The following is a 27913-nucleotide window of genomic DNA, read 5'->3' on the forward strand; positions in this document are numbered from 1 at the left end:
GAGTTTTTCACAAATGTTTATTTAAGAATTAAGGGGAAACAAAACGTTAAGCATAGGAATACATTGAATACAATTTCTCATTTGGTCTGAAATATTGAAAAAGTTACTCTAACTACTTACCTGAGGTAGATTTAGGTTGGCACTGCTTCAAGGGAACCTCCATCCATCCCAGAAGTTACCTTCTAGTTTTGGTTGCAGGCTCCCAAGTGGTCCTCTCCAACCTCAGGTTAGGCTATACGATTAATACCAATCCAGTGCCTCTCCCCCATGGTTAACGGCCCTCAGACCTGTTTCTCACCCGCAAAGATCTCCACTTGAGGGATGGCCCATGGTTCATTTAAAACTAGAGAAATCACCAGTAAGATGAGTTGAGAGAAGGGGCATGGCACCGGCCTGCTGATGACACCTATTCTGTCCCTTCTCCAAGGTCTAATTACTAATAAGCAGCCAAAAGGACCCATCTTTGTCACTGCCATGCCACACCCCTAAGACCTGTAGGTGTTACAACTGTCATACTAGGGATAGGCATGACCTTCACCAAAGGAAAAAACACATCCTTTGTGTTTTATCACACTGGGCAACTTTTCATGACATAAGAGCCATTTATAAAAATTGTGGAAACATGTCGAAACAACTAAAACTTAACAGGGCATTTTCTAAAAGAAAAAGTTCCAGAATCAGATTCTTTGATATCATTAAGAGTTACAACCACCAGCCCTAAGACTATCAGGCTCACTAGCCCACCGTTAGATCAAAGCTTCCGTCTCACACAAGGCAGCTGTGGGCCGACTCCATGAATCCAATGCCAATCCCTCTGGAGTTCAGGGGTCTGCTAAGAGAAGTCAACCAAAAACAAAGGACTCTGACCAGAAACGAATCATTCACCTGCCTGTAGAGTTCCAAATACTGTAGGAATTTGAAGTATTTGTATTAAATGTCTTTTAATCTGATGGGAGAAAAAAAACCTGAGAAGTGAACGTTTTTCAATTCTTGGATATTTGTTACTTCTAAAGAACGTTAAATACAACCACTACCCTGTTAAATGGGAAACGAGCATTTATTCTTAAACTTCCAGTGGATCCACCATTTACTCCCTTCTAGCATTTAGAATCCTGCATTCCAAGCCTATATATATATATACCTTATATTGTGATGACTGCAATCCTTTCCCTGGGATTAAAATGTATTTTTCTCTTTCCTTGGAAGAACTGAAATAAATGAAAAGATGTATCATTATGAGGCTTGATTTGCTACAAACAGCAGGATAATGGAGAAATGCCAGCTGTGAAGTGTCAGGAAGCTCCGAGTGGAACCAGTCTTGGTCCTCCATCGACAGGCACCACCGGGAGTCTCGCTGAGCCCACTCAGGTGTGACCTTTCTTTCAGCCTTCCCCTAGCCATTCAGCCAGGAACCCAAGGATGGCATTTATCACTAAAAGGGACAATAAGTCAAGTCAAAAAATATGGACACTGACCACATCACAACCATTATCCTATAATTTGTATTTAGAGTTGCAAAGAAATGAATCCCTAAATTTGAAATTTCAAATACTAACGATAACCCAGAAGATGTTTTAGGGAAAAGAGAAATTCTGAGGTTTGCCTCAATATACAATAAAGCTAAGTATTCTTTTTTATAGGTCGATCCTGCAAAGGGGCTGAAACTGTTGGGAGACTTAATTTAGGATAACTACTTCCTGGCTTCTAGGCGCTTCTCACAGCCAGTGAAGGGTTCCTATGTCACTACCAGAACACTAGTCCCATTCTAGCCAAGGGTGAAACAAAGAAAAGATCAGTATTCTCCTTTCCCAAACAGTGACACATGCCATGTCTTCTACTGCAAGGTGACAGTCCTTTCCTTTATTGGATTTCTGAATTTTAAAAAGTGAAAATAAAGCAATCATTAAGTGGTTCAGATAAAAGAAAAGTATCTTTACCTGAGTTACCCATCAGGTCTATTATGACCTGCCCCAGCTCTTCCCAGAACAAGCTTCTGGGTATCTAAAAAATGATTTCCATACTGACTCCGCTTAATGTTCTACCACATGGGTCAACTGAGTTTGAGACCAGTTCTTACAAGTACTATATATACACAGATTCTCACCCACAATTAACAATTAGACTTCTTAATGAGGCAAGCTTCTCTGCAGAATGGGTTCTTTAAGCCCGATAAAAAAGGAGCTACTAGCAAGGCTTCTCCAGACTCAGGTATTTGTGGGTTTTCACCTGTGTGAGCCCCCAACAAGCTTTTCTCAGACACTTACAAGATCTTTCCTCAGATTTTTTTTCTATTTTCTTTTTTTGGTTCAAACCCAAGGAAGACTCTCCAGCTAATGCTTTTGTCACACTCAAGACAAATACACGATTTTTCACCAGTATGTCTTCTCTGGTGGGTAAGAAAGTCAGAGTTCTGTTAGAAGCTTTTTCCACACTTGCTGGGGCTTCTCCCCAGATGGGTTTTCTGGTGTCCAGTGAGATGTACATCCTGTATGAGCTCTGCTGACACTGAAGGCATTTAAAAAGCTCTTCTCTGCAATGAGGAGGGCTGAGCCCTGCTAGAGAGCTCTCATGTGCACTGCATGTTTCCTACCTGTGTGAATCCTGCAGGGGAGCGAGCTCAGACTACGGCTTTCCCAGACTCAGAGCCTCTGTGGAGTTTCTCACTGGAGTGGCTGTTAGGGTGGCACTTCCAGGTGACACATTCCTCATGCTTCCCACAACTGCAGGCTCTCTGGTCCCCACTGAAGTTTGAGCCCTGAGCCAAGGCTGAGATTCACCTAGGGTTCTTGATCCCAATGAGCTCTATGATGTGTAATTTTATTTTTCATGGTATCATGATTCTTGCCTGGTCAAGACATTTGTGAGGCTTCTGAAGCATGAGGAGGGCTGAGCTCGAGACCTTTGTCACCCACATTACAGATATATGGTTTTTCACCAATGTGCACTGCCTGATGTTGGAGCAGGGCTGAGCTCTGGTGAAAGCTTTTCTCACACCCACTGTACTTATAATGCAGCTCCTCCGTCTGAGTTCTCATTTTCTGTTGGGCGACAAAGTCCATACCTAAGAGGAAGCCACTCTCGCATGTAGACCACTGATGTGGTTTCTCTTCCACGTGAATTCTCTGATGCACAATAAGGTCCGAGCTGCAGCTGAAGCCCTTCTCATACTCAAGGCATTTAAACGTGTGAGTGTGAGTTGCCTGGTGCCTAATGAGGTTGGCACTGCGAGTAAAACTCCTCATGCATTCCAAGCATTTATAGGGTTTCTCACCTGTGTGGACTCTCTGGTGCACAATAAGGTCTGACTTCTGGCCAAAGCATTTCTCACAGGCACCACACTTGTAGGGCTTCTCCCCGGTGTGAACTCTCTTATGTACAATGAAGGCTGAACGGTGTCGATAACTCTTCTCACACTTGTTACACTTGTAGGGTCTTTCGCCAGTGTGTGTTCTCTGGTGGCTGATCAGGTCTGATTTCCCACTGAAAGCTTTTTCACACTCTAGACACTTAAATGGCTTCTCACCTGTGTGAGTTCTTCGGTGCCTTATTAGGTTGGTACTTCGACTAAAGCACTTATCGCACTCACTACACAGATACGGTTTTTCGCCTGTATGACTTCGCTGGTGAACAAGCAGATCAGAGCTCTGACCAAAATTCTTGCCACAAATGTCACATGTATAGAATTTTTTACCTGCATGTGTTCTCTGGTGTCCTGAAAGGGCCAGATGGTGCCAAAAGCTCTTCTCACATTTGCTGCATTTATAAGGTTTCTCATAATTGTGGATCCTCTGGTGGGAAATAAGATCTGAGCTCTGGATGAAGGTTTTCTCACACATATCACATCTGTAAGGTTTCTCCCCAGTGTGGGTCCTCTCACACATAATAAGAGCTAAGTTTTCACAGAAGTCTCGTTCACGTTCAAGGCACTCGTATATCTGATTATCTATTGGAGCAATCTGACGCACATGAATGAAAATCTTCTTACCCTTCTGAGGGCGCGCGTGAACTTTCCTTTTCTGAGTTCGCTGATCCCATCTCTCTTCTGAAGTGTACATCTTCTATGGCTCTCTCCTAGGGCGTGTTCCATGGGTCTTCTTGGCCCATCCCTGCCTCCTTAGTCATTTTCTTGGTAAGGACTTAGAAGGTCCATCTATGCCAAGCCTTTCAGTCATGGGCAGTCTGCCTCTGCAAGTTTCCAGCATCATATACATGGATTTCTTACTTGGTATCTCCAAACCTGTAAGACAAATAAGATAATATATTCCTACATTAAGAATCTTTAAAATTAAAATCACTATAGGAAAGACAGAAATTCTGTATCAGGATCTGTAAGTCTTTTTGTTTTACAAGGATTGAGCATCCCCTATCCAAAATGCTTGAGAACAGAGTGTTTTGGATTTTGGATACTTTCAGAATTTGGAATATCTGCACACATATAATGAGAAGTCTTAAGGATGGTACCCAAGTCTAAACACAAAATTTTTTTTTGGTATATACTTTATACATGTAGTCTGAAGGCAACTTTATAAAATATTCAATAATTTTGTGCATGAAAAAAGTTTCATTGTGTGGAATTTTCATGGCATCATATTGGCACTTAAAAAGTTTCAGTTTCTGAGCATTTTGGATTTAGGATTTTTAGAATAGGAATGCTCAACTTGTATTTGGTTTCCTCTCTACTAATTTAAAATGAGACACACACATGAGAAACTACCAATAAGAACTCTTCTATGAACCTGGGGAATCTCAAAACCAGGGCTCTTCTTTCCTTTGCTTCAGCTGAAAAACCAAGAGGGCTCTTAGGCCACGAGCATGCCCGTTCAGGAGAGGAGGAAGCAAACCAAGGGCAGTTCTGCGTCCTTCCCTGGCACTCTCTCCAGGACCTCTGCGTTGTCTGACCCCCACACTGACACTGCCATCCTCGCCTGAGGAGTGTAAGCTGATGTTTGTACGCCCTGTTTTACTAAGAAAATGGAAGCAAAATGAAAACAGTGAAACACACACAGAGGCAGAGACAGACAACCTGCAGGTTCCCTCCACCTCAGTCAGCCTCTCGTGGTCCCCACTGTTCCTTCTTAACCTTGGCTCAGTCCAAGGTCAACACTGCTACTGGTGCTGGACTGTGCCTGCCTTTTTCACAAGATCATCTCTCCCAAAATTCTACTCTCCTTTGTGTATTCTCATTTTCTTTCTTTCTACTGGATCATTCTACTTAGCAAACTGGCAGTTATCTCTCTTCTAAAAACCAACAAGACCACCTCACTTCAAGCTACGTCCCACTTCTCTGTTACTCTTTACATAAAACTCCTCAAAAGAAATTGATCTGTTCATTGCCTCCATTTCTTGTCTTCCAAGGCTTCTGGAACATACTCTAACCCCACACTCACCTTCACCACCCCCTGTGACTGCTCCTGTTAGAAACCTACAAGCCTTGGCAAGTCTGCCTCCCGGTCACCACACTGACTGGTTCTCTGCTCGACAGGCATCTTGTCTTTGCTGTCCAACAAGCCAGACCACTCCCACTCAGGGTGTGCACACCTTGGTTACTACTGGAAGGAGGGCTCTTCCTCCGCATCTTCAAGGTTTTCTCCCTCATCTCCCCACCTCTGCACAACTGTCACATTCTCAGTGAGGCCGTTCCTGACCATCCTATTTTAAATCATAACACATCTCCACCCCAGCTGACCCACATGCAACACCCTGTCTCTCTTTTCCTCTTTTGCTTTTCTCCACAGGATGTTAAGCAAGCTCCTAACGGACAGGGATTTTCCTCTGATGTCTGTTGGTTGTTTTGTGCACTGCAGTTTCCCTAGCATCTAGGACAGTGCCTGGCACATACCTGTGTTCCAACTTGGAAAGGAAACTCTTATCTGGCATCCATGGGGGTCTTAGATAACTCATAAGGTGCCGTTCAGTACATGTCCATTACTCTGGGGAAAGAGTCCACAGTTCATCAGAAAGGCCCCTTGTTTAAGAAACTGATATTGGATTGGAGCTTAAATGTTCATCTGTGAATGAAAACAATACTGAAGTTCCATGACTCCAGCACACCAGAAAGCACAAGGACTTGAGCACCTGCACTCAGAAGGCAGTAAGTCAAAGGACGGAGAAGACTCAGCACGCTGTTACCTCTTGGTATGTGATCAAGTGGGTGGTTTTGTACTACTATGGCTTTGCTAACCACTTTTCTAATTTTCACTCAGCAACTTGTATGCTTTCCTTGTGCAAATCACAGTGATCGCTCTTGCAATAAGAAAAAGTTACAGAAATAAAAAAACACACCACGGCTTCACATGCCAACTCAGATATGTTCTGAAATTTAGTATTAGAGGACAAGGGGAAGAACTGAATGGGCTGCGAGTAGTGCGGTTTCTTCAGTTAAGACATGCAGATCCATAAGAAACGCACAACTGTGACCAGAGAGGGACACAGAGAGAAACGTGCTAGAAAGCCAACAAGACTCAGGAGGTCAGACAGTTAAGAAAAGAAAGCAGGTAAACTAAACAAAACAGCATGCTGTGCTAAACACAGTGACTGCATCTCATATTCCAAATACCCATCCTTTCTCTGTGCTCCTGCATGTTCTAGAAATCATACACACCTTCTCCAGTCAAAATCACATCCTTCAGGTGATCCTCAAGGTATCACAGAACTCCTTGCAAGACCATTTCTCTCTGCTCACTGGTAATGGGTGACCTAGGAAGTGCATCTACAACTTGATCCTTCTAGCACATGAACCCATCGGCTAATAAGAACTTCTCTCTGCATTTACTACCAAGATGCTGAGTCAGAGTGCCGTGTTTCATACACACAGGTCAGAGTCTCCTAGACAGCCCGGAACTGTGTGTCCATGAAACCCTGCACTGCTTATCTATGCACCAAGGGCCTTTAGTTCATAGTTATCAGGTATCACCACAAACACACAATGTGTTACGCCCCAGAGCATGCTCTGTCCCTGCCACAATAAAGCGTCGAAGTCAAAAGTGTCACAGAGAACATTATTCCTATTATTACAGTTTACAAGCTAAATGCCGAGAATCAGTTCTTGACGTACAGCTTGTCATGGTTTGAATACATGGTGTTTCCCAAAACCTCATGCCTACAATACCAGAAAGTTTGCAGGTGAAATGACTGGGTTATGAGAGCCTTAACCTAATCACTGCATTAATTCACTTGACTAGATTAACGGGGTGGTAATGGTTGACAGGCAGGCTGCAGCCAGAGGGAGGTGGTCGGTCACTGGGGGCATGCCTTTGGCGTTGCACATTTTGTCCATGTGCAGAGCTCTTTCCATCTGTGTTAAGTCATGTCCCAGGTGCTCTTCTGCCATGATTTGCCTCACCTTGGACCCAGAGCTATGGATCAGTTGTTTACATACTGAGGTCTCTAAAATTGTGAGCCAAATAAACTTTTCCTCTGACTATTCTTGCAGGTCTCTCGGTCACGGCAACAAAAAAGCAGACTAAAACAAGTCAAAGAAAGTCATCAGAGGACCTATACTGATACTGAGCTAGAGATCAACTCCAACCATCACCTGTCTCATTCCAGTTTATAAAAAATTCATCCTTTATTTCTTCAAGCCAAAATCTTGAAGTCATCCTGCATTCTGTTCCTTCACATCCCACAATCAAGTCATCAACAAATCTGGTGGCTCCATTTCAAAACACATGAATCTAGAAATCCAATCACTTTTCACCACTTCTGATACTACCAACCTGTGGCCCAAACCACTTTCGTTTCTCACATGGACTATCACGGTAACCTCCTAATTGGTTCTCATTTATTATGGCTTAACTGTGTGCTGCCTCTCAAATTCATATACTGAAGTTCTAACCCCTACTCTCTCAGAGAGTAGCTATGTTTAAACACAGGGTCTCCAGAGAGGCCGTAGGGCAGAGGAGAAGGCGGTTCGTTAGAGGATGGTGCACTTGCCTGCAGTTCCTTGGAACCAGACTGACAAAGCGGGAAGACTGCCCCTCAGTGAGGTGAGTAGCTCAGGGAACTCACTGAAACCTAACACTGGACTGTAAAAGAAACCAGAGATACAAGTCAGAACAAACAGAATACAAAACTATTAGAGATGTGCCAGCTTGGCTGCCTGTAGAGGGAGCAGTGGCCACTAGAGGGAGGGGAGAGAACAAGGCAGAGAGGGAAGATGGCATGTCCACCAACAAAAAATTTTTTTAAAAAATTGGCTAGGGAAACCTGTGGATTACAGGGGAGGCTGATCTTAATGGACACCGTTGGTGGGGAAGTGGTTCAGTAAAAAGCTACCAAAAGGGTTGGGGATATAGCTCAGTTGGTAGACTGTTTGTCTCGCAAGCACAAGGCCCTGGGTTCAAATTCCCAGCACACTGCAAAAAAAAAAAAAAAAAAAAAAAAAGCAAGCTACCAAAAACTACAAGGCCCAAAGTTCAGTGGGACTCAAAGTTGTTGGCTGGAAATGACCTTGGGTGTGGCCTGGGAACTAGAGTCAGAAGATTGGGAACACATAAAGGAAGCTGCGATGACCTCCAGAGTGTGCTTGAGCCAGAGTGACTAAGACAGGCACAAAGAGAGCTGTGCCTGCACCACACGGGCTCCCAATACCAGATGAGAAGTCCCTTTTGTCGTGGGCCCTGTAAAAGCTACTGGGAAGACACTCAAGAGTGGCTACGTGGGAGCGCATGCACTCCAGGGTGACTCCTGGGAATTTACCTTCACAGTGGTGAAGCTGAAACTTGCGGAGGGTTAGTCCTTACAATTTAAAGACTGGGATTGTATCAGAGGCCCCAGAGATCCAGAGGTCCAGCAGAGATAGCACATCCCCAGTAACAGGGGATGCATTGTATCTTAGGTACCCACCGAGTCCCAAAGGCCAACCAAGGCTAAACCCGAGTACAGAGCTGCCACTCCAGAACTCCGTGCCATCCCTGCTACTATAGTACACCAGTGCTGCCCAGTCTACCCCACCCTAGCTGGACATGAAGAGCTGCTACTCGTGGCAGGCAGTCAGATGAGGAAGAGAGACATCAGACTCAACCGCAGCCCTTGACCCAAGGGTTAGAGCCAAACATGAACGTAAGAAGTCCGTCCCTGCCAACAGTTCTGACTGCCACAGCAGAAACAAGCCCTTTATTTCTCATTAAGATTCTCTCTTTCCTTATTTCTTTTCTTCCTTTATATTCCACTTAATTATTTTTATTCTTTATTTTTTTAAGTTTTAACTTTCTAAAATTTTTTCCAACATCATTTCATCATATGATTTTTTACTTTTTTTTCCACTGTTCAAGATTGTGCGTGTGTGTGTGTATTTTCTCTCACTGTGTGAATGGATAGGTTCAGAAAATACATATTCATATAATTTAACTTTCATATTAATTGCTTTCTCCTGTACTTACTATTTAGCCTTCATGTGCCTTAGATGGAGTACAATCCTATGGGGTTTGAGCTGTTTTGATCTTATAGTTGCTGGTTTATTCATACCTTGGTTCTTGTCCCTCTTATTACCCCTTCTTCACTCTCTTCGCCAACTAGCAGCCACATTCTCCTATTCCCTCTTCCTCATTTTGTTTCTTAATTTTTTATTCCTTCTTCCTTATAGTTGACATCTGCAAGCGATCTTCTTTGCCTTTATTCACTTTTAAAACATTTCAAACTTTCTTTTGCCTTTCCACCCTATTTTATCTTTATGTCAGAAACAGTAATTCCACAAAATAATAGAATTATATAGTTTATATAATTCCTATCCCATTCACATTGCTGGATTATTAGCACAGTGGACGATATAGTAGACAGTTGCTGTTGAATGCCTGATGTAGTTCTGAGTTTTTTATTGTTGGTACTAATGTTAAACACTGATCCCACCATTCCAATACAAGTGGCAATCAGTGTTACAGATGTCAAAACAGACACCAGACATTTATCTTAAGGTTGTGCATTTGGTGTGGATGTTAGTGCTATTCCTGGCTCCCCTCTTCCTTTGGCGGGCATTTCAAGTTCACACAGAAGAGAGTCAAGCAATGTCAATCTCACCCCACGCAAGCCTCAACATTACTTCAACTCACAACAAGGAGACAAAAAAACGCACACCAACAACCAGGCTCCAAGAAGGAACAATAAGAAGAGGTCCTCAGGTCCTAGCCCTGGACATCAATTCATATACCAAAAACAGAAGTCCCACAACAGAAAAGATAACTATACACAAAAGGATGTGTGTAGAAGAAGAAGGGAATATATCTCAATTGATACACAAGTCCAAGACCTCTGAACATGTGAGAAAACAGGCAATCAAATCTCTCCTGAATTCACAATCTCCTAACAAAGGATTCCACAGATATGAAAGTGGATGGAAATCCAGAGAAAGATTATAAAAATATGATTATTAAAATATTCAATGAACTAAAAGAAGATCTAAGGAATTAATTAAGAGAGCAAATATAGGGGATGAAAGACCATTTCCATAAAGAAATAAGAGATGAAAAGGAAACCAATCAGAACTCCTGGAAATGAAAAGACCCAATAAATAATTAAAAATTTACTTGTACATGAACTTGAGTACTCAAATATGCAAGGGGGAAAAAAAAAGAATACATTCAGAATATTCAAGAATTCTGGGACTTAATGAAGAGACTAAAACTGAGAGTCACTGAGATAGAAGAGATCTTGGAGACAGGAGGTGAAGGACATTAAAAACATTTAAAATGAGATAGTAACAGAAAACTATCCCCATATAAAAAATGAGATAGACATCTAAACACAGGAAATATATGGAACTCCAAATATACCAGATCAGAACACAAGCTATGACACATCAAAAAATAAAATCCCCAACCCAAAAAATAGGAAAAGAATGTTAAAAGCTGCAATTGAGAAACATTAGTGCTCATTTAGAGGCAAACCAATAAAGCTAACTTCTGATTTTTCAAATCAGAACCTAAAATCAAGGAGGGCCAAGGGCCTGGAATAAGATACTATAAGATAAAAAAAAAAAAGAAAAAGAAAAAAAAAATCAAACCATGATTGATATACCCAGCAAAGCCCTCTTTCAAAATTGATGGGAAAATAAAAACCTGTGACCAAGAAAACTAAAAGAATGACCACCAATCCAGCATGATAAAGAATACTCAAAGATACACTGTACACAGAGGAACCCACAAACAAATCCCAAAGCTCCCAAACATGCAAAGATCAATAGAAGAGTAACAAACTGAGTGAGAATCCAGACAGAATGAAATATAGCAAACAAAACAAAATGGCAGAAAACCATCAACACACATTCATAACAACAATGAACCTAAATGGTCTCAACACCCCAATAAACGTAGGTTAACATAAACAGCATCTAACTATGTGAGGTTTACAAGAATTATTTCATAGGCAAAGACACTCTTCACAGGTTGAAAGTAAAAGAATCAAAAGAATATCCCATACAAACAGAGTCCCAAAACAAGCAGGAATGAGCAGGAATAGCTATTCTCATATCCAACAAAGATTTCAAGCAAAAATCAATCAGAAGAAACAAAGAAGGTCATATCCTGGTAGAGGGAACAATCCAATAAGAAGATATAACAAAAGCAATAAGTATATATGTCCCAAATGTCAGTGTACCTAATTACATTAAAAATGAACAAATAAACAAAACGCTTCTTGACATTGAATCCCAGATAGATCCCAATACTATTGTACTGGGTGACTTCAACACACCCTCTCACCAACAGGTCATCCAAACATAAAATCAAAAGATGTTTCCAATCTAAACAGTACCATAAAAGATATCTACAAAATATTTCACCCCCAAACAGCTGAATTTACCTTCTTCTCAGCAGCTCATCGGAACCTTTTCCAATAGACCATATTCTAGGTCACAATATAAATGTTAATAAATAAATAAAAAAAAACTCAATATAATTCTGTGTATCCTTATCAGACCATAATGGAATTAAATTAGAAATAAATAGCAAGAAAAATTATAGAAATTGTATAAACACATGAAGGTTAATATTCTTTTGAACAAAGAATGAATTACAGAAGAAATCAAGAAATTCTTAGATGAGAACAGATAACATATCAAAATCTCTGAGACAGTATGAAAACAGTTCTAAGAGGAAAACATATAGTATTGAGTGCCTACATTAAAAACAGAGATTCCAAACAAATAAGCTTATGTTCTACCTCCTCAAGGCCTTAGAAAAGGAAGAACAAACTAATTTCACAATTAGTAGAAGATAAAATAACTAAGATCAGAGCCAAAATCAATGAAACAGAGAACAAGAAAAAATACACAGGATCAATAGAATTAACAGCAGATTCTTCAAAAAGATAAGACTTATAAACCCTTAGCCAAACTAACAAAGAGACAGGACCCAAATCAACAAAATTGAGACAAAAAAGAGGACATCACCACAGAAATTCCTGAAATTCAATTGTCATCAGAAATTATTTTGAAAATTTATGCTGCAACAAACTGGAAAATCCAGAAGCCACCGACAAATTTTTAGACACACACGACCTATCCAGACCAAACCTGGAAGATAGAGAAAACCCTAAACAGACCAATATCAAGTAATGAAATTGAAACAGCAATTAAAAGCCCACAACAAAGAGAAACCTGGGACTAGACAGATTCTCAGTTGAGTTCTATCAGACCTTTGATGAAGAACACACACTAGTCTTTCTCAAATTCCATGAAATTGAAAGGAAGGGAACATTCTCAAACATATTCTATGAAGCCAGTATAACCCTGATACCAAAACCAGATAAAGACACATCAAGAAAACCACAGACCAATATCCCTGATGAACATATATGAAAACATTCTTAATAAAATGTTAGCAAACTACATTCAAAAAAACACCAATATATCATGATCAAATGGATTTCATCCCAGGAATGCAAGTTTGGTTCAACATGTCAATCAATAAATGTATTCACCACTTACACAGAACTAAGGACAAGAATCATACAATCATCTCAATGATGCAAAAAGGGTCTTTGTTGTTCACTCTCACCACTTCTACTGAATATACTTCTTGAAACACTAGTCAGAGCAATCAGGTAAGAGAAGAAAATTAAAGGGATACAATATGAAAAAAAAAGTCAAACTCTCTCTGTCACTGCTGACATAATCCTACATCCAGAAGACCCCAAAAACTCTACTGGTGATGAATGAATTCAGCCAAGTAGCCAGATACAAGATCAACACTCATAAATCAGTAGCTTTCATATATTCCAACTGTGATTCTGCTGAGAAAGAAATCAAGAAAACCATCTCATTTACAATAACCTCAAAAGAGATAAATACTGGAGAATCAATCTAACCAAAGAGGTAAAAGATCTCTACAATGAAAACTGAATAGACAAAATATTGAGTTCTTGTACAGACAAAATATTATCAAAATGGTCATAATACCAAAAGCAATATACACATTCAATGCAATTGCCATCAAAATGCCAATGACATTCTTCAAAGAATTAGAAAAAAACAGTCCTTAAATTCATTTGGAAGAATAAGAGACCCAGAATAGCCAAAGTAATGCTGAACAAGAATAATACAGGAGTCATCACAATACCTAATCTCAATTTATACTACAGAGCTATAGAGTTTTTGTGTGGTACTGGCATCAAAATAGACAAAAAGAAACAGGAACAGAATAGAAAACAGAGACAAACACATACAGTCATCTGATAAGTGACAAAGGTGCCAAATATAACGTTGGAGGAAAGATAGCTTTTTTAACAAATTGTGCTGGGAAAACTAGATAACCACATGTATAAGAATAAAAGTAAATCCCTATCTCAACGATTGGGCAAAAGAACTAAACAGGCATTTCTCAAGAGAAGAAACACAAATGGCCAAAGGAGAAAAAAAAGAAAAAATATTCAACATCTCCAGCAATCAGGAAAATGCAAATCAAAACTACACTAAGATTTCATCTTACTTGTCAGAATGGCAATTATCAAAAATACAAACAAAAATAAATGCTAGCAATGATGTGGGGAAAAGGTACGCTCATACATTGTTGGTGGGTTGCAAATTAGCACAACTACTCTGGAAAGTAGTATGGAGATTCCTCAAAGGACTATGAACGGAACCACCATACCACCTGGCTATCCCATTCCTTTGCGTATGTACAAAAGAACTAAAATCAGCACACTAGTATGAGTGATACATTAATGTTCACAGCAGCACAATTCACAATAGCCAAGTTATGGAACCAGCTCAGATGTCCATCAATGGATGAGTGGTTTAAGAAAAAGTGGATAAGTACACAATAGTTTTAGTCAGTCAAAAAGAATAAAATAATGGCATTTTTCTGGTAAATGGGTAGAGATGGAGAACATCATGCTAAGTGAAACAAGCCAGTCGCAAAAAATCAAGGGTCTAATGTTTTTCACATTAGGTGCATGTATAAACACACACAGGGAATTTCACCTATATGTATATATAGAAACAGCAAATCAAAAATAAATAAATGAGTGAAAGGGGAATGTAGGCAGAGCAGAGGAAGGAGAATTGGGGAGGAGAGGAAAGAGTAAGGAGAACTGGAGGTGGGGGAACAGAAGAAGGGAGGAAGTGGAACAGGAACTGTGATCCAATTCCATGCATGTATGATTTTGTCAAAATGAACCCAACTACTATATATAACCCTCCATTTAAAAAAAAAAAAAGGAAGATTAAAAACAAACCGTCACAAGAAACTTCATCTTGGATTTCTAGCCTACCGAACTATGAAAACATTATGATGTTCTTTAAGGCGCCAGTCGCCAGCATCTTGTCATGTAGTCCTCGCAATCTAACACATCCTTGAGCCCCTGCCCTCCCAATACTTTCAACTCTCAACTCTGCAGCCAGCGCAATCACTGTCCTCAATGGTGTCCTCTTCCACTGGGTCCTCACCATGGCCCAGAAAGTCTCTCTGAGCTTCTTTTTCTCGCTTCTCTGTGTTCTAATTCAGCCATGACCACCTCCCAGGTGTTCCTCATCGAGACACACTCCACGTAGGGTTACTGCCCTTCTGTCTACAGCCTCTTCCTCCAGCTATGTGCATGGCTCCCTGTCAGTTCCTTCAACGACTATGTCTTCACCCATACTCCAGCACTACCCATCCCCCATACTGCTTTACTCTTCTCCATGGTCCTTATCACCTTTTAAAGTACTATATAATTCACTTATTAGTTTATCACCTGTTAAAAATTTGGAAAGGGTGCTTGTTTCATTGGTGCTCTTTCCCTAGTATAGAGAGTAGTGCTAGGCATAAGGATGGTGCTTAATAATGTGTTATGCATCAATGAATTCTCATTGAAATTCTATTTCTCTCCTTACCTGATAAGGAGAAAGGACTGAAATGTTATAGGGGATAGGCACTTGTCTGGGAGAAGACACATTTCAAAAGACTGAAGAAACTATAACTTACCTAGAATCTAGACAGAAGAAAAGTTGCATTTACTTCCTGGTCCTGAGAATTTGATTTCTCAAGGCAGATAACATTCTGCAAAACACAAGGACATGAAAAGGACAAAAAGCCATAAGTGGAAGGATACATGACTAGATCATTTATTCTTCAAAGGACATAACAACAGGTAAACTTAAGAGTTTCCTGCAAAAAAGCAAATAAAGAAAAAATGAAAAAAAAAAAAAAAAAAAAAAGACGAATTTCCTTTAAGCCCTCAAACTCAATTGTGTAGAGTAACCATAGTCCCAACCCCCCCATGACTCTCTAGAAAAAATAAAACTAAAGAAAAACATTATTATCTAATTATAAATAAAAATTCTGCTTATTTTGAAAAACAGATAAACCACTAGCTAACTTAATGAAGAAAACAAGGGAGAAAACACATTTATAAAACAGGATGAGCAAGAATAACCACTGAAACAGAAACAAACAGGTACAAGACAGTATTGCAGATCTCTGCCTAAATAAATGTAATTTCCAAATGTAACCTGTGAAATATACTGCTTTCTCAAGAAACACAATTTATCAAAAATCGACCCCACTAGATATAGAATATTTTAAAACTACAATTTGCACAGACTAGTTAGAAAGGCATCAAAGATCTATCCTACAAAAAGGCACTAGGGGAAAGATCCAAGATGGCGGACTAGAGGGAGGCTGCGTTCCTTGTCACTCCATAAATTGGGTTTCAAGCAGAGGATCTGTTTCTCAGTGAAGCAGTTTTTGCTGCTTATCGATCCCCTGCTGTTTACCCCATTTGTCTACTGCGATCACCTGCAATCTGCCAGCATATCAACTACTTTTTGAGGGCATATTGCTCACTGCCTATCATGGCCATTTGCCTGCCTCTTGCCTGTCCATTGCTTGCCTTTCAGCTACCCATCACCCAACACCCGAGGTTCACCTGCCGATCATTTGACAACAGCCAGCAGACCTCCAGTGGATCACCAGCTGCCTGCTGTTGCCTGGAAGTTCACTGTCACAGTACCTGCAGGTTTGGTTACAGGTGGCCGCCGCCATTTTGAGACAACAGCCAGGACCTGCAGGACCCCTGGCTGGACTGACAGAGCACCGTCTCCAGGACCCCTCAGCCCAACCAACCACTACCTGCCTCCTAGACCTCCAGCTGACCACACCTACACCCTGAGCTGCAGCTCCCCATTTGCCAACACATTTGGAAGCCAGAGCAGACATCTTGGATTATCCTGGAAGTGGTAGCTCCCATTGGTAGGTGGGTCAAATACCATCCTGAGATGCCTGCTGGAGACTGGAAGCTCATTGTCAGGTACCTCTCATGCATCAGGCTACTGAAGACTGGGAGGTTTGAATACTATATGACTGTTTTCTCCTTTTTGAAAATTTTTTAAGCTTTTATTTCTTTACTTTTCTCACTCTATTTTCCTTTTGTTTACCTATTTCCTCAGAGTCTCTTTCACTCTTTTCTCATGCCAACAACCAACTTCTTTGGATTACACTTTCACTCTTTCTATGACCTAGAACTTCTATATACTCTTTTCTTATCCCATTAACAGCTACATCCTTTTTGTCCTCCATTAGAAACTGCAGACCTTATTGCAAATCTATTTGTTATACTGTAGATAATAATTGAACTCATCCTCTCTGTTTATTATGACAATATTATTAATGTCTTCATAGGGGTTATTTGGGTTAGGGTTGCATATTGTCTGTACTGGGCACCGTTTATATTGATCTCCCTTAAAGAAAAGATTTTGGAAACCTATAGGGTCACTATAAGCCTATGGGGGGAAACTGCAATACCCCAGATCTGCACTGCTAGATGAGAAGATACATGAACAACATGAAAAAACAAGAGAAGAAAATGATCTAAACAAACCTAGATTCTATATTAACAGAATCCAGTGACAGCATGGTAGAAGAAATATCAGAAAAGGAGTTCAGAATATACATAATTAAAATGATTCATGAAGCAAAGGATGAGAGAAGAGAGAAAATGCAGGCAATGAATGACCACTCCAATAAGCAGTTAAAAGAGCAACTGCAGGAAGCAAAAGATCATTTCAACAAAGAGAGAGTCTCAAAACAAAACAAAACAAAACAACAACAATAAAAACCAAACAGAAATTCTTGAAATGAAAGAAACAATAAACCAAATAAAAAACTCAATGGAAAACATCACCAACAGACTAGATCACTTGGAAGACAGAACCTCAGACAAAGGAGAAAAAATATTTAATCTTGAAAATAAAGTTGCCCGAACAGAGAAGATGGTAAGAAATCATAAACGGCATCTCCAAGAACTATGGGACATCATGAAAAGAACAAATTTAAGAATTACTGGGATTGAGGAAGGCACAGAGATACAAACCAAAGGAATGAACAACCTATTCAATGGAATAATATCAGAAAATTTCCCAAACCTGAAGAATGAAATGGAAAATCAAATACAAGAGGCTTACAGAACACCAAATGCACAGCATCACAACAGATCCACACCAAGGCACATTATAATGAATATGCCTAACATTCAAAATAAAGACAGGATTTTGAAGGCCGCGAGAGAAAAGCATCAGATTACATATAGGGGAAACCAATACGGGTATCAGCAGATTTCTCAGCCCAGACTCTAAAAGCTAGAAGGCCCTGGAACAACATATTTCAAGCTCTGAAAGAACATGGATGCCAACCAAGAATCTTATGGTCAGCAAAATTTACCTTCAGATTTGAAGATGAAATAAAATCCTTCCATAATAAACAAAAGTTAAAAGAATTTACAAACAGAAAGCTTGCACTACAGAATATTCTCAAGAAAACATTCCATGAGGAGGAAATGAAAAACAACAATGGAGGTCAGCAAAGGGAGGAACTAAATTAAAGGAAAAAACAATCAAGAGAAACTAAGACAAGTTAAAAAACAAAAATAAGCCCAAATTGACTGGGAATACAAATCATATCTCAATAATAACCCTGAACGTTAATGGCCTAAACTCATCAATCAAAAGACACAGACTGGCAGATTAGATTCAATATGCTGCCTTCAAGAAACTCATCTCATAGACAAGGACATCCACAGACTAAAGGTGAAAGGAAGGGAAAAAACCTACCACACACACAGACTCAGTAAAAAAGTGTGTGTGGGGGGTTTCCATCCTTATTTCAGATAAAGTGGACTTCAAGCCAAAGTTAGTCAGAAGGGATAAAGAAGGACATTTCATACTGCTTAAGGGAAGCATAAATCAGGAAGACATAATGATTGTACATATTTATGCCCCTAACAATGGTGCATCCATGTACATCAAACAAATCCTTCTCAATTCCAAGAATTGAATAGACCACAACACAATACTTCTGGGTGACTTTAACACATGGTTGTCACCACTGGATAGATCTTCCAAACAAAAACTAAACAAAGAAACCATAGAACTCAATCAATAACTTATACTTAACAGATATACATAGAATATTCCATCCATCACGAGCAAATACACTTTCTTCTCAGCAACACACAGAACCTTCTCGATAACAGATCATGTTATACCACAAAGCAGCCCTTAGTAAATGCAAAAAAATAGATACTACCTTGTGTTCTATCAGATCATAATGGAATGAAATTAGAAATCAATGACAAAATCAAAAACAGAAATTACTCCAACACCTGGAGACTAATTAAAATCAGAGCTGAAATCAATAAATTGAAACAGAAGAAAAAATTCAAAAAATTGATAAAACAAAAGTTGGTTCTTTGAAAAAGTAAACAAAATAGACAAACCCTTAGCCACATTAACGAAGAGAAGGAGAGAGAAAACTCAAATTACTAAAATTCATGATGAAAAAGGAAATTACACAACGGACACCACTGAAATACATAGCATAATGAAAAGTTACTTTGAAAATCTATACTCCAAAAAGACAGAAAATACCGAAGACATCGACAAATTTCTAGAGACATATGATCCTCCCATACTGAACCAGGAGGACATACACAATTTAAACAGATCAATATCAAGCAATGAAGTAGAAGAAGCCATTAAAAATCTACCATCCAAGAAAAGCCCAGGACCAGATGAATTCTCAGCTGAATTCTACAAAACCTTCAGAGAAGAACTCATTCTAATACTTTTCAAAGTATTCCAGGAAATAGAAAAGGGAGGAACCCTACCAAACTCATTCTAGGAAGCTAATATCACCCTCATACCCAAATGAGACAAAGACATATCAAGGAAAGAAAATTTTAGACTAAATCTTTGATGAATATAGACACAAAAATCCTTAACAAAATCCTGGCAAACTGATCTAAAAACATATTAAGAATATAGTGCACCACGATCAAGTGGGGTTCATCCTGGGAATGCAAGGTTGGTTCAACATACGGAAATCAATAAATGTAATTCATCACATCAACAGACTTAAGGTTAAGAATCATATGGTTATTTCAATTGATGCAGAGAAAGCGTTCGACAAAATACAACACCCCTTCATGCTCCAAACACTAGAAAAAACAGAACATAGCTCCACATTGAAAAGGCTATTTATGCTAAGCCCACAGCCAACATTCTTAATGGAGAACAACTGAAAGCATTCCCTTTAAAAACTGGAACAAGACAGGATGCCCTCTTTTACCACTTCTATTCAAAATCATCCTTGAAATACTAGCCAGAGCAATTAGACAGACTAAAGAAATTAAAGGTATCTAAATAGGAAAAGAGGAACTCAAGTTGTCACTATTTGCTGATGACATGATTCTATATTTAGAGGATCCAAATAATTCCACCAGAAAACTTTGAGACCTCGAGTGAATTCAGCAAAATAGAAGGATATAAAAATCAACATGCATAAATCTAAAGCATTTTTATACATAAGCGATGAAACGTCTGAAAGGGAAATGAGGAAAACAACCCCATTCACAATAGCCTCAAAAAAAAAAAAAAGTTGAGAATCAATCTAACCAAAGAATCTAACCAAAGAGGTGAAAGATCTCTACAATGAAAACTACAGAACATTAAAGAGAAACTGAAGAAGACCTTAGAAGATGGAAAGATCTTCCGTGTTCTTGGATAGGCAGAATTAATATTATCAAAATGCCCATACTTCCAAAGGTGCTATACAGATTTAACGCAATTCCAATTAAAATCCCTATGACATTCCTCATAGAAACAGAAAAAGCAATCATGAAATTCATCTGGAAGAACAAAAGACCCAGGATAGCCAAAGCAATCCTGGGCAGGAAGAGTGATGCAGGAGGTATCACAATACCAGACCTTAAACTCTACTATAGAGCAATAGTAACAAAAATGGCATGGTATTGGCACCAAAACAGACAGGTAGACCCACTAATTAAAAACTGTTTTTGGAATAATAAAAATAAAATTCATGTTTTGTTTGTATGTGAAACAAAAATAACATTGACAAACTAAACCCAATGAAGAGAGCACAAAAACATTTACAGCCCAGTATCACTATCAATGAGGAATACTAACAAAGATCAACATCACATTAATAAAATAATACACCATGACCAAGTGGGTAAGGAATCCAAGATTGGTTCAGTATCAGGAAATCCTTCAATATTTGGGAGCCCATTAATATAATAGCTTGTATGGAGAAAAGTCATACCATTATCTCCATAGATGAGAAGGGATGGATAAATAGGTGGAGCAATGAGAAAGTTAAAACAGTGCAACAATTCTAGATAAAGGGTAGGCACATGTCCATAACCATGTGCCAATCCCAGAGTACAACATGAAAGTGAAACCTAATGCAAACCATGGAGTCTGAGTGATGGTGGTGTGATGGTGGCAGGTTCAGGCTGTAAAAGATGCACCACTCTGGGGTGGGGTATCAGCAGAGGGAGACACTGTGTTACATGCATCTTGGAGGGGACTTTCTACACTCATTGATTGATTTTGCTGTGAATCTCAAGGTACTATAAAAAAATGAAGTTTATTTACAAAGTCCTCAAAAGAAGTACACAAATACTGTTCTCCACCAATCAAATTGGCATACATCAAAAGATACAATTCATTCTGCTGTCAAGACTGCAGGGAAACAGACACACCAGTTGTTGGAGGTTGTAAACTGGTACAACCTCTCTGGAAGGAAATGTGAAGATATAAAATGAAACCAGACATTTACTCTTGACTCAGCAATCCGATTTCTAAAAAGCTGAAGATATACCTCCAATAATATAAAATTACACAGCACAGCATAGTTACTCATTGTACATTGCTTATAACTGAAAAATATTTTAAAATATAGGAAAGTGGTTGAATCAACTATGGTATAAACAAACATAATGGAGTACTATGCAGCTGTAAGAAAGAACTGAGTGAAATCTTTATGAACTGAGGCAAATTGACTTCCAGCATATTTTAAAAAGAAAAGTGTAAAAAAACTGCTCTTTTATGTAAGAAAGCAGAAATTAAGCTATATAAACATCTATTTGGCTAAAAAGAAATTAAGAAAAGATAAACATGCAACTAATGGGTTAGATCATCATCACAAGGCAAGTGAAAATGGGATCAAAGACAAGAAAATGAAAGTGGTGTTAAAGGCAGGAGGAAGAAAAGCCACATTTCTTTAATAATGTTTTTGTGTATATACAGTGAAACTTTTATAACCATATTATTTTATGTACTAATAAATGAATAAACCAAATAATTTAGTAGACAAAATGGGGGAGAAAACTAAAATACAATTCAAAAACGAATGTGTTTGTGTTTCAAATGAAAAACCACCACCCAGAAAAGGGTGTGAAAGCAATTCTTAGCACAGTAATGCAGTGTTGGGACTATATAAACTCAAACCAAAGATAAATAGCCGTAAGCAAGTACTGAGAGCCAAGTGCCACCGGGCACATTTGTAATCTGAGCAGCTTGGGAGGCTGAGGCAGGAGGACTGAGAGTTCAAAGCCAGTCTCAGCAACTTAGCAAGGCCCTAAGTAACTCAGAGAGACCCTGTCTCTAAATAAAATATAAAATAGGGCTGGGGATGTGGTTCAGTGGTTAACCACCCTAGGTTCAATCCCCAGTACTAAAAAAACCCAAAACCAACCAAAAACCAAAACAACAAAAGCAATTACTGAACTCTCTAATTAGGATTTTTGTTTTCTTTCCTCATGGTGGTGGGATACACTAGTTAAAAGTTCATCCTGGATTGAACAAAAAAATACATGTGAATGTGCTGTGAGTAATGGCACCCAGATTCCCCACTATCAGGGAAATTACAGAAACAGAAAAGGTTAGAAAGAACTCCGTACCGTTTAACTGGAATCAGAGGCAGACACCAGAATGAGGTCAGGGAGAAGACAGAAAGGTACTGTATGTGTGAAATGTCTGTGGTTTTTTCTAGTACTATCAGCAGAGAAGTCACAAAAATGAAATCCTCGTGGCAATGAGTAAACCAAGAGCCAGATTTTGGTTCTCCACTGAAAGGAAACAGGACTTCTTGGCAAAATGACTGATTACAGAGCTGGAAGCTACAAGATGAGCTTGGAATATCCTGTTGTGCCAGAAAGTAAGGAGGTGCTCAGAAAGCAGAGGTGTGCCACAATAGCCCGGGAACCGGGACGAAGGAGCTGCCCCTGTGCAAACCCAAAGCACAGCAGAACAAAACAAGTAACGACAGCAGTGAACCAGCTCCAGGATCCAGGCCTCTGCACTCACAGAGGAACAAGTAGGCTTTTCACAGCAATTAAATGTAAAAGAAACGGTGGGGTTTAAAAACAATCCCCCTGTCTAATCACAAAGACTATATAGAGTAACTTCACAGTATAGGAATCGGAAAGACTTCACCTTCAACCAAGATACCAAGGTCAACATCCCCAGTAACCAGATAAAGCAACCCCAGGTGCCTTCTAACCCTGCAGAGAAGAACACAGTACCTCTGTGGCACCATGCCAAAACCAGGAAACCGAATCCACTCACAGGAAGCCTCAGGCATTCCCAGACTAAGGGACACTCTATCAACAAATGCCATGGTTATCACAGTCTGAGAACATGTTGCACAATAAAGGGCAACATCATACTTAAACAGAATAAATGATGCTGGATTGGATCCTGGATAACAGACGACCCTCCTCTGCTAAGAACAACATTATTGGAACACCTGATTAAATTTGAATAGTGTCTGTAGATTAGATAGCGGTACTGTGTAAATGTTCATTTCCTGATTTTGATATTATACTGGTAATTTAAGGAATATTTTTGATTTTAGGAAATAAATAATTTCCTCAATTAGGATTCCAGGAGAGAATGAAACACTACAGAAAATATATTTGAAAAACTATTTTCTCAATTCTCCCAAGAATAGCAGGTAGCTAGCAGCCTTGTACATGTATACACAGGAGGGAAGTTAGGACTTTAGAACTTACTTCTCTCACAGTTTAAGTGGCACTAAGTCACAGTTCACTTCCAAATGCTTAAAAAAGACCCCTGTATATATCTGTGTGTATATACAGATATACAAAATCATAAAGCAAACATGATAAAATGTTAACATTAAAAGAACACAAGTGAGGGTTATATAGGCATTCTTTGTACTATTTTGCAATTTTTTAAAAGTCTGAAACTATTTCAATATTAAAAAAAAACTTTTTTAAAGACATAGTAGCTAAACGTTGATATATTTTAACTCTCATTTAAAACTGAGAGTTTAACCTCTAAAATCAGATTTTGGTTCAAATTTTCACTGTGCTCCTTAATAGATGGAAGAACTTGGCTAAGTTACTTAAATTTCCTAACTTCTTTGACAAACTAGGTAAGACACATGCTTCAAGGAGTTGCTATGAGAACCAAAACACTATGGATAAAGGACTAAGTTCAATGCCTGGGTCTCAGTAGATATTCAACAAACAATAAGTTCTCTTATTTTGATTTCACCTCCACATGCACAAAACCACTAACACTTTCGGGGTTACTGGGGACTGAACTTAGGGGCCATTAACCACTGAGCAACATCCACAGCCCTCCCCTCTTTAAATTTTGAGAAAGGATCTCACTAAGTTGCTGAGGTTGGCTTTGAACTTGCAACCTGCTTTAGTCTCCCAAGTTGCTGGGAATACAGGCGTGTGCTAACCACTAATATTTATTGAGCTCATTCTTTGTACTTGACTCTTTTGTCAAGTCTTGCTCAAAACCCATTAAAATAATAAACTAAATTAAAAAACTCAGTTAACGATTAATAGGAAGATCATGGCAAAATTAAGGGAAAAATATGGAGAAATATTATAAGGGAACAATCAATTCAGAATCACAACTAAGTAGATATGAAGGCATGCAGACAAATAGGTGGTTTAAAATGGTAGGGTTATGGGAATTTTGTCTTTTAAAATGTGATCAAGTTCAGAGCTGGGGATATAGCTCAGTTCAGAAAGTGCTCGCCTGTCAAGCACAAGGCCCTGGGTTCAATGCCCAGTGCTATGCAAAAAAATAAAATAAAATAAAACAAAAGTGATCAAGTTCAAAAGGAGAGTTCAGTGGAAATAAAGGATTCTGAGTTGGTCACGGGCTGGTAAACTAATCTGATTATCCACTAAAGTAATCAGTTTAAAGTATCATATCTGCTGTAAGTAGTCAAGAAAGTATAGGGCACCAAGAAGAAAAAAACTGATAAAAATAAAGAAGTCATTTTCCCATTCATGTTTGTGTCAGCACCTATAAAATATAGACTGGCTGTCAAACCTCAGAGTAGACCATGATACTTCCACAGTTTAAAACGCTGTTTCCTATCACACTCAGGACATAGCCGGTTTTTACTGTCCTACAAAATGTGTCATCTCTGCCTACCTTCAGTCTCACAGAACACCACAGCCTTAGCACTTCTCCCTTCTGCCTAATCATTATTCCTGCATGTTGCTAGTTCCTTTATTTGATTCACAACTCTGTCTGAAAATTACTTCCTCAAAAGCAGCACACCTTGACTACCTTTATCTAAAAACAGTTCAAGTTATTTGTCCTACTTTAATTCTTTCCATGCACTTTTCTCAATTCAACTTTGTAACACACATTTTGCAGTTGTTCATTTATCTGACTCTTCTATTAGAATGTAACATCTACTAAAGGCAGTACCTAATCTTTTGTTCACTGCAATATCCCTAGCATCTAGAATACATTTGTTAAATGAATAAAAAATTCAAACAAATATCAGGACAAAAAAGGGCCATCATCCTTGGATCTCCAGTAGTCCCGACTGGTCCATCTGGCAAACCCAAACGCATCCTTTAAGATTTAGCTCCAGGATACCCTCCCTTTACAATGCTTCTCTTAACCCATCTTAGGAAGAAATTGGTATTCTCAAGTCTAGGGTCAGAATATACAAAATAACCAGGCAGGCAACAAAACTTCAAGCAGACAGGTTAAATCACAGAGCTTAAGAGTTCAAGGTTTTCTTTATAGTCAAAGTATGTATGAGATAATTAAAGTCATTATTTAAAGCATTCCTAAGAAATAAATAGTGCTGACTATATAGGCCCTTGGTTAGGGATACCTCATTTAATCTTCCCAAGAACCCTGTAAAAGAGGTATTAATACCAGTGTTTGCACCTTACAATAGAAAATCTGATGCTCAGGGCAGTTAGCGAATCACCCAAGAACTCAGCTGGTTAAGTAGCAGTCAGGAGTTAAATATACATCTTCTGACTCCAGAGCCTGCCTCAGCATTGGACATATTACCTTTTTTGTGTGACATAAGCAATAAGCAATTACTGTCAGTCAGTCATGAAAACACAGGAAAGACAGAAAGGATTAGAACATACCCCTGAATTGAAAGGACAGGGTTCAGTCTTACTTTTTTACTATGTTAAGAGCTAAGGAAGGCCATTCTCTTCTCCATGTGTTTTCTCCCATTCCTTCCTGTTCTGCCCTCAAACCTACATTTACATAAAAACCCAAGGTCTAGGGTGGGGAAGGCCTACACCTAACCCCAACAACTCAGGAGACTGAAGTATAGGATCACAAGTTTGAGGCCAGCCTGGGCAACTTAGCAAGACCCTGTCTCAAAAGAAACCACAAAAAGAGTTTGGGGATGTGGCTCAGTGGTTAAGCACCCCTGGTTCAATCTCTGGTACCAACAAAACAAACAAACAAAACCACAGCAAGAGAGAGAAGAAAAAAGAAAAAACAGAGCCTGTTATGCCACTTACCATTAAAGTTTCAAGACTGTCGTCTACTGTCTTCCTTTTGGCTCCAAAAGGTCTCAAGTCCAGAACTACTCACAATGCTCAAATCCTCCCTCTCCTAAAAGAAAAATAAAAAATGTTCAAGATAACTTCGTGATATTTATAATTTTTCTAGAGCTAGGCACTTAAATATTGATCCCAAACCGGGGCCACAGCACACACCTATGATGCCTGCTACTGGGCAAGCTGAGGCAGGAGGACCACGCGTTCCAGGGCAGCCCAGGCAACTTAGCCAGACCTGTCTCAAAATTAAACAAAAACAGGGCTTAAGGTGTAGCTCACTGATGGATTTTGCCTGACACGTGCAGGCCCTGAGTTTCATCTCTAGAACTGGAAAAAACAAAAAGAGTAAATACTGGCCCCATTTACCGTCCAGCCCTGTGAGCGTCCTTCAAGCGTAAGACCTCTCTCCACCACTGCTCACGCTGTCTTCCTGCAAGCAGTGGCTGCTCAGAGGCTCCTTCCTGACCTGCCTGCTCCACACAAAACGTCAAGCCTCACGCTGGACTCGGCCGCACAACAAAGCCCGAGGCCCTGCGTTTCGCCCTGCTATCTGCTTCAGTCGTCACTCTCCCCACCTCTGGTCCAGGGCCCTTCTTCCGACCCTGCAGACCGCGGTGTGCGCGTGATCGCGCGCACCGCGCAGCTGCCTCTACGCCGGCCTCCAGAAGGACGCGGCTGCCTCTAACGCCGGCGTCCGAAAGGCGACGGGAAGGGAACGCACGCAAGAACCGGCTCGGGCGGCCCGGCGCGTCTCCCTGAAGGCGGGCCCGTCCGCGTCCATACCAGCCGCGCACGCCCGCAGCGGCGCGTCCCGCCCTCGCCCCGACGACCGCGCCCCCGGGCCGTGCGTCCAACTTTTCCGAGGCCACCCACGGTCCCCGGCGCGGCGCAGAAGCTGCGCGCACCCGCCGGCCAGGCCGGGCCTGCACCGTCCCGCACCGTCCCGCACCGTCCCGCACCGCCCCGCACGCCCGGCCCCGCGCTCACCCGCGCCGCGCCGCCCGCAAGCCGCCCAGCCCACCCGGCCCGGTCCTCACTCGCGCCGCGCCGCCCCTCGGCCTCGGAGGACACTTCCGGTGCCTCGCGGACGCTCGCATCCGGTGCGCGGCGACCGCAGGCTCGGCAGCGGGGAGCGACGCGCCCGGCTTTCGGAAGGAAGGCGAGCGGGCCTGGGACGCCAACGGAGCCAGAGCCACCCCCGCCGCGCAGCTCGGCTGGGGCCGCAGTCCGCGGGGCCTTCGGGGCCCACCAGGCCGCGGCGCGCGGAGCTGTCCGGCCCAGCTGGGCAGCAGCCGCCTCAGCCCCGCCCTCAGCCACGTGACGT

The 27913-nt window shown here is 40.4% G+C and overlaps 1 protein-coding gene across 11 annotated transcripts; it reads right to left on the reverse strand.

Annotated features, from left to right (window-relative positions):
* Positions 1–27906, reverse strand: Znf322 (zinc finger protein 322). 11 transcript variants are annotated; one of them, XM_047558060.1, is made up of 5 exons: positions 27627–27906; positions 26551–26644; positions 15396–15470; positions 5840–5930; positions 1–4237 (listed from the first exon to the last, which is right to left on the reverse strand). In XM_047558060.1, exon 5 carries the CDS (start codon positions 4053–4055, stop codon positions 2850–2852), a length of 1206 nt encoding a protein of 401 aa, XP_047414016.1. In that variant the 5' UTR covers positions 4056–4237; positions 5840–5930; positions 15396–15470; positions 26551–26644; positions 27627–27906; the 3' UTR covers positions 1–2849. The 11 variants fall into 11 exon arrangements, 10 of the variants coding, with proteins under 10 accessions (XP_047414016.1, XP_047414010.1, XP_047414012.1 ...); XM_047558054.1 differs by lacking the exon at positions 5840–5930 and adding an exon at positions 26749–26824; XM_047558056.1 differs by lacking the exons at positions 5840–5930; positions 27627–27906 and adding exons at positions 26749–26824; positions 27165–27288.
* Positions 27907–27913: the final 7 nt, after the last annotated feature.

The sequence above is a fragment of the Sciurus carolinensis genome, chromosome 7, assembly GCF_902686445.1.
Source record: "Sciurus carolinensis chromosome 7, mSciCar1.2, whole genome shotgun sequence".
NCBI classification, from domain to species: Eukaryota; Metazoa; Chordata; class Mammalia; order Rodentia; family Sciuridae; genus Sciurus; species Sciurus carolinensis.

What these genes read in the sequence shown, in the direction of transcription:
- Znf322 (XM_047558061.1), bottom strand. Translation starts at nt 4,055, where the DNA reads ATGTACACTTCAGAAGAGAGATGGGATCAGCGAACTCAGAAAAGGAAA.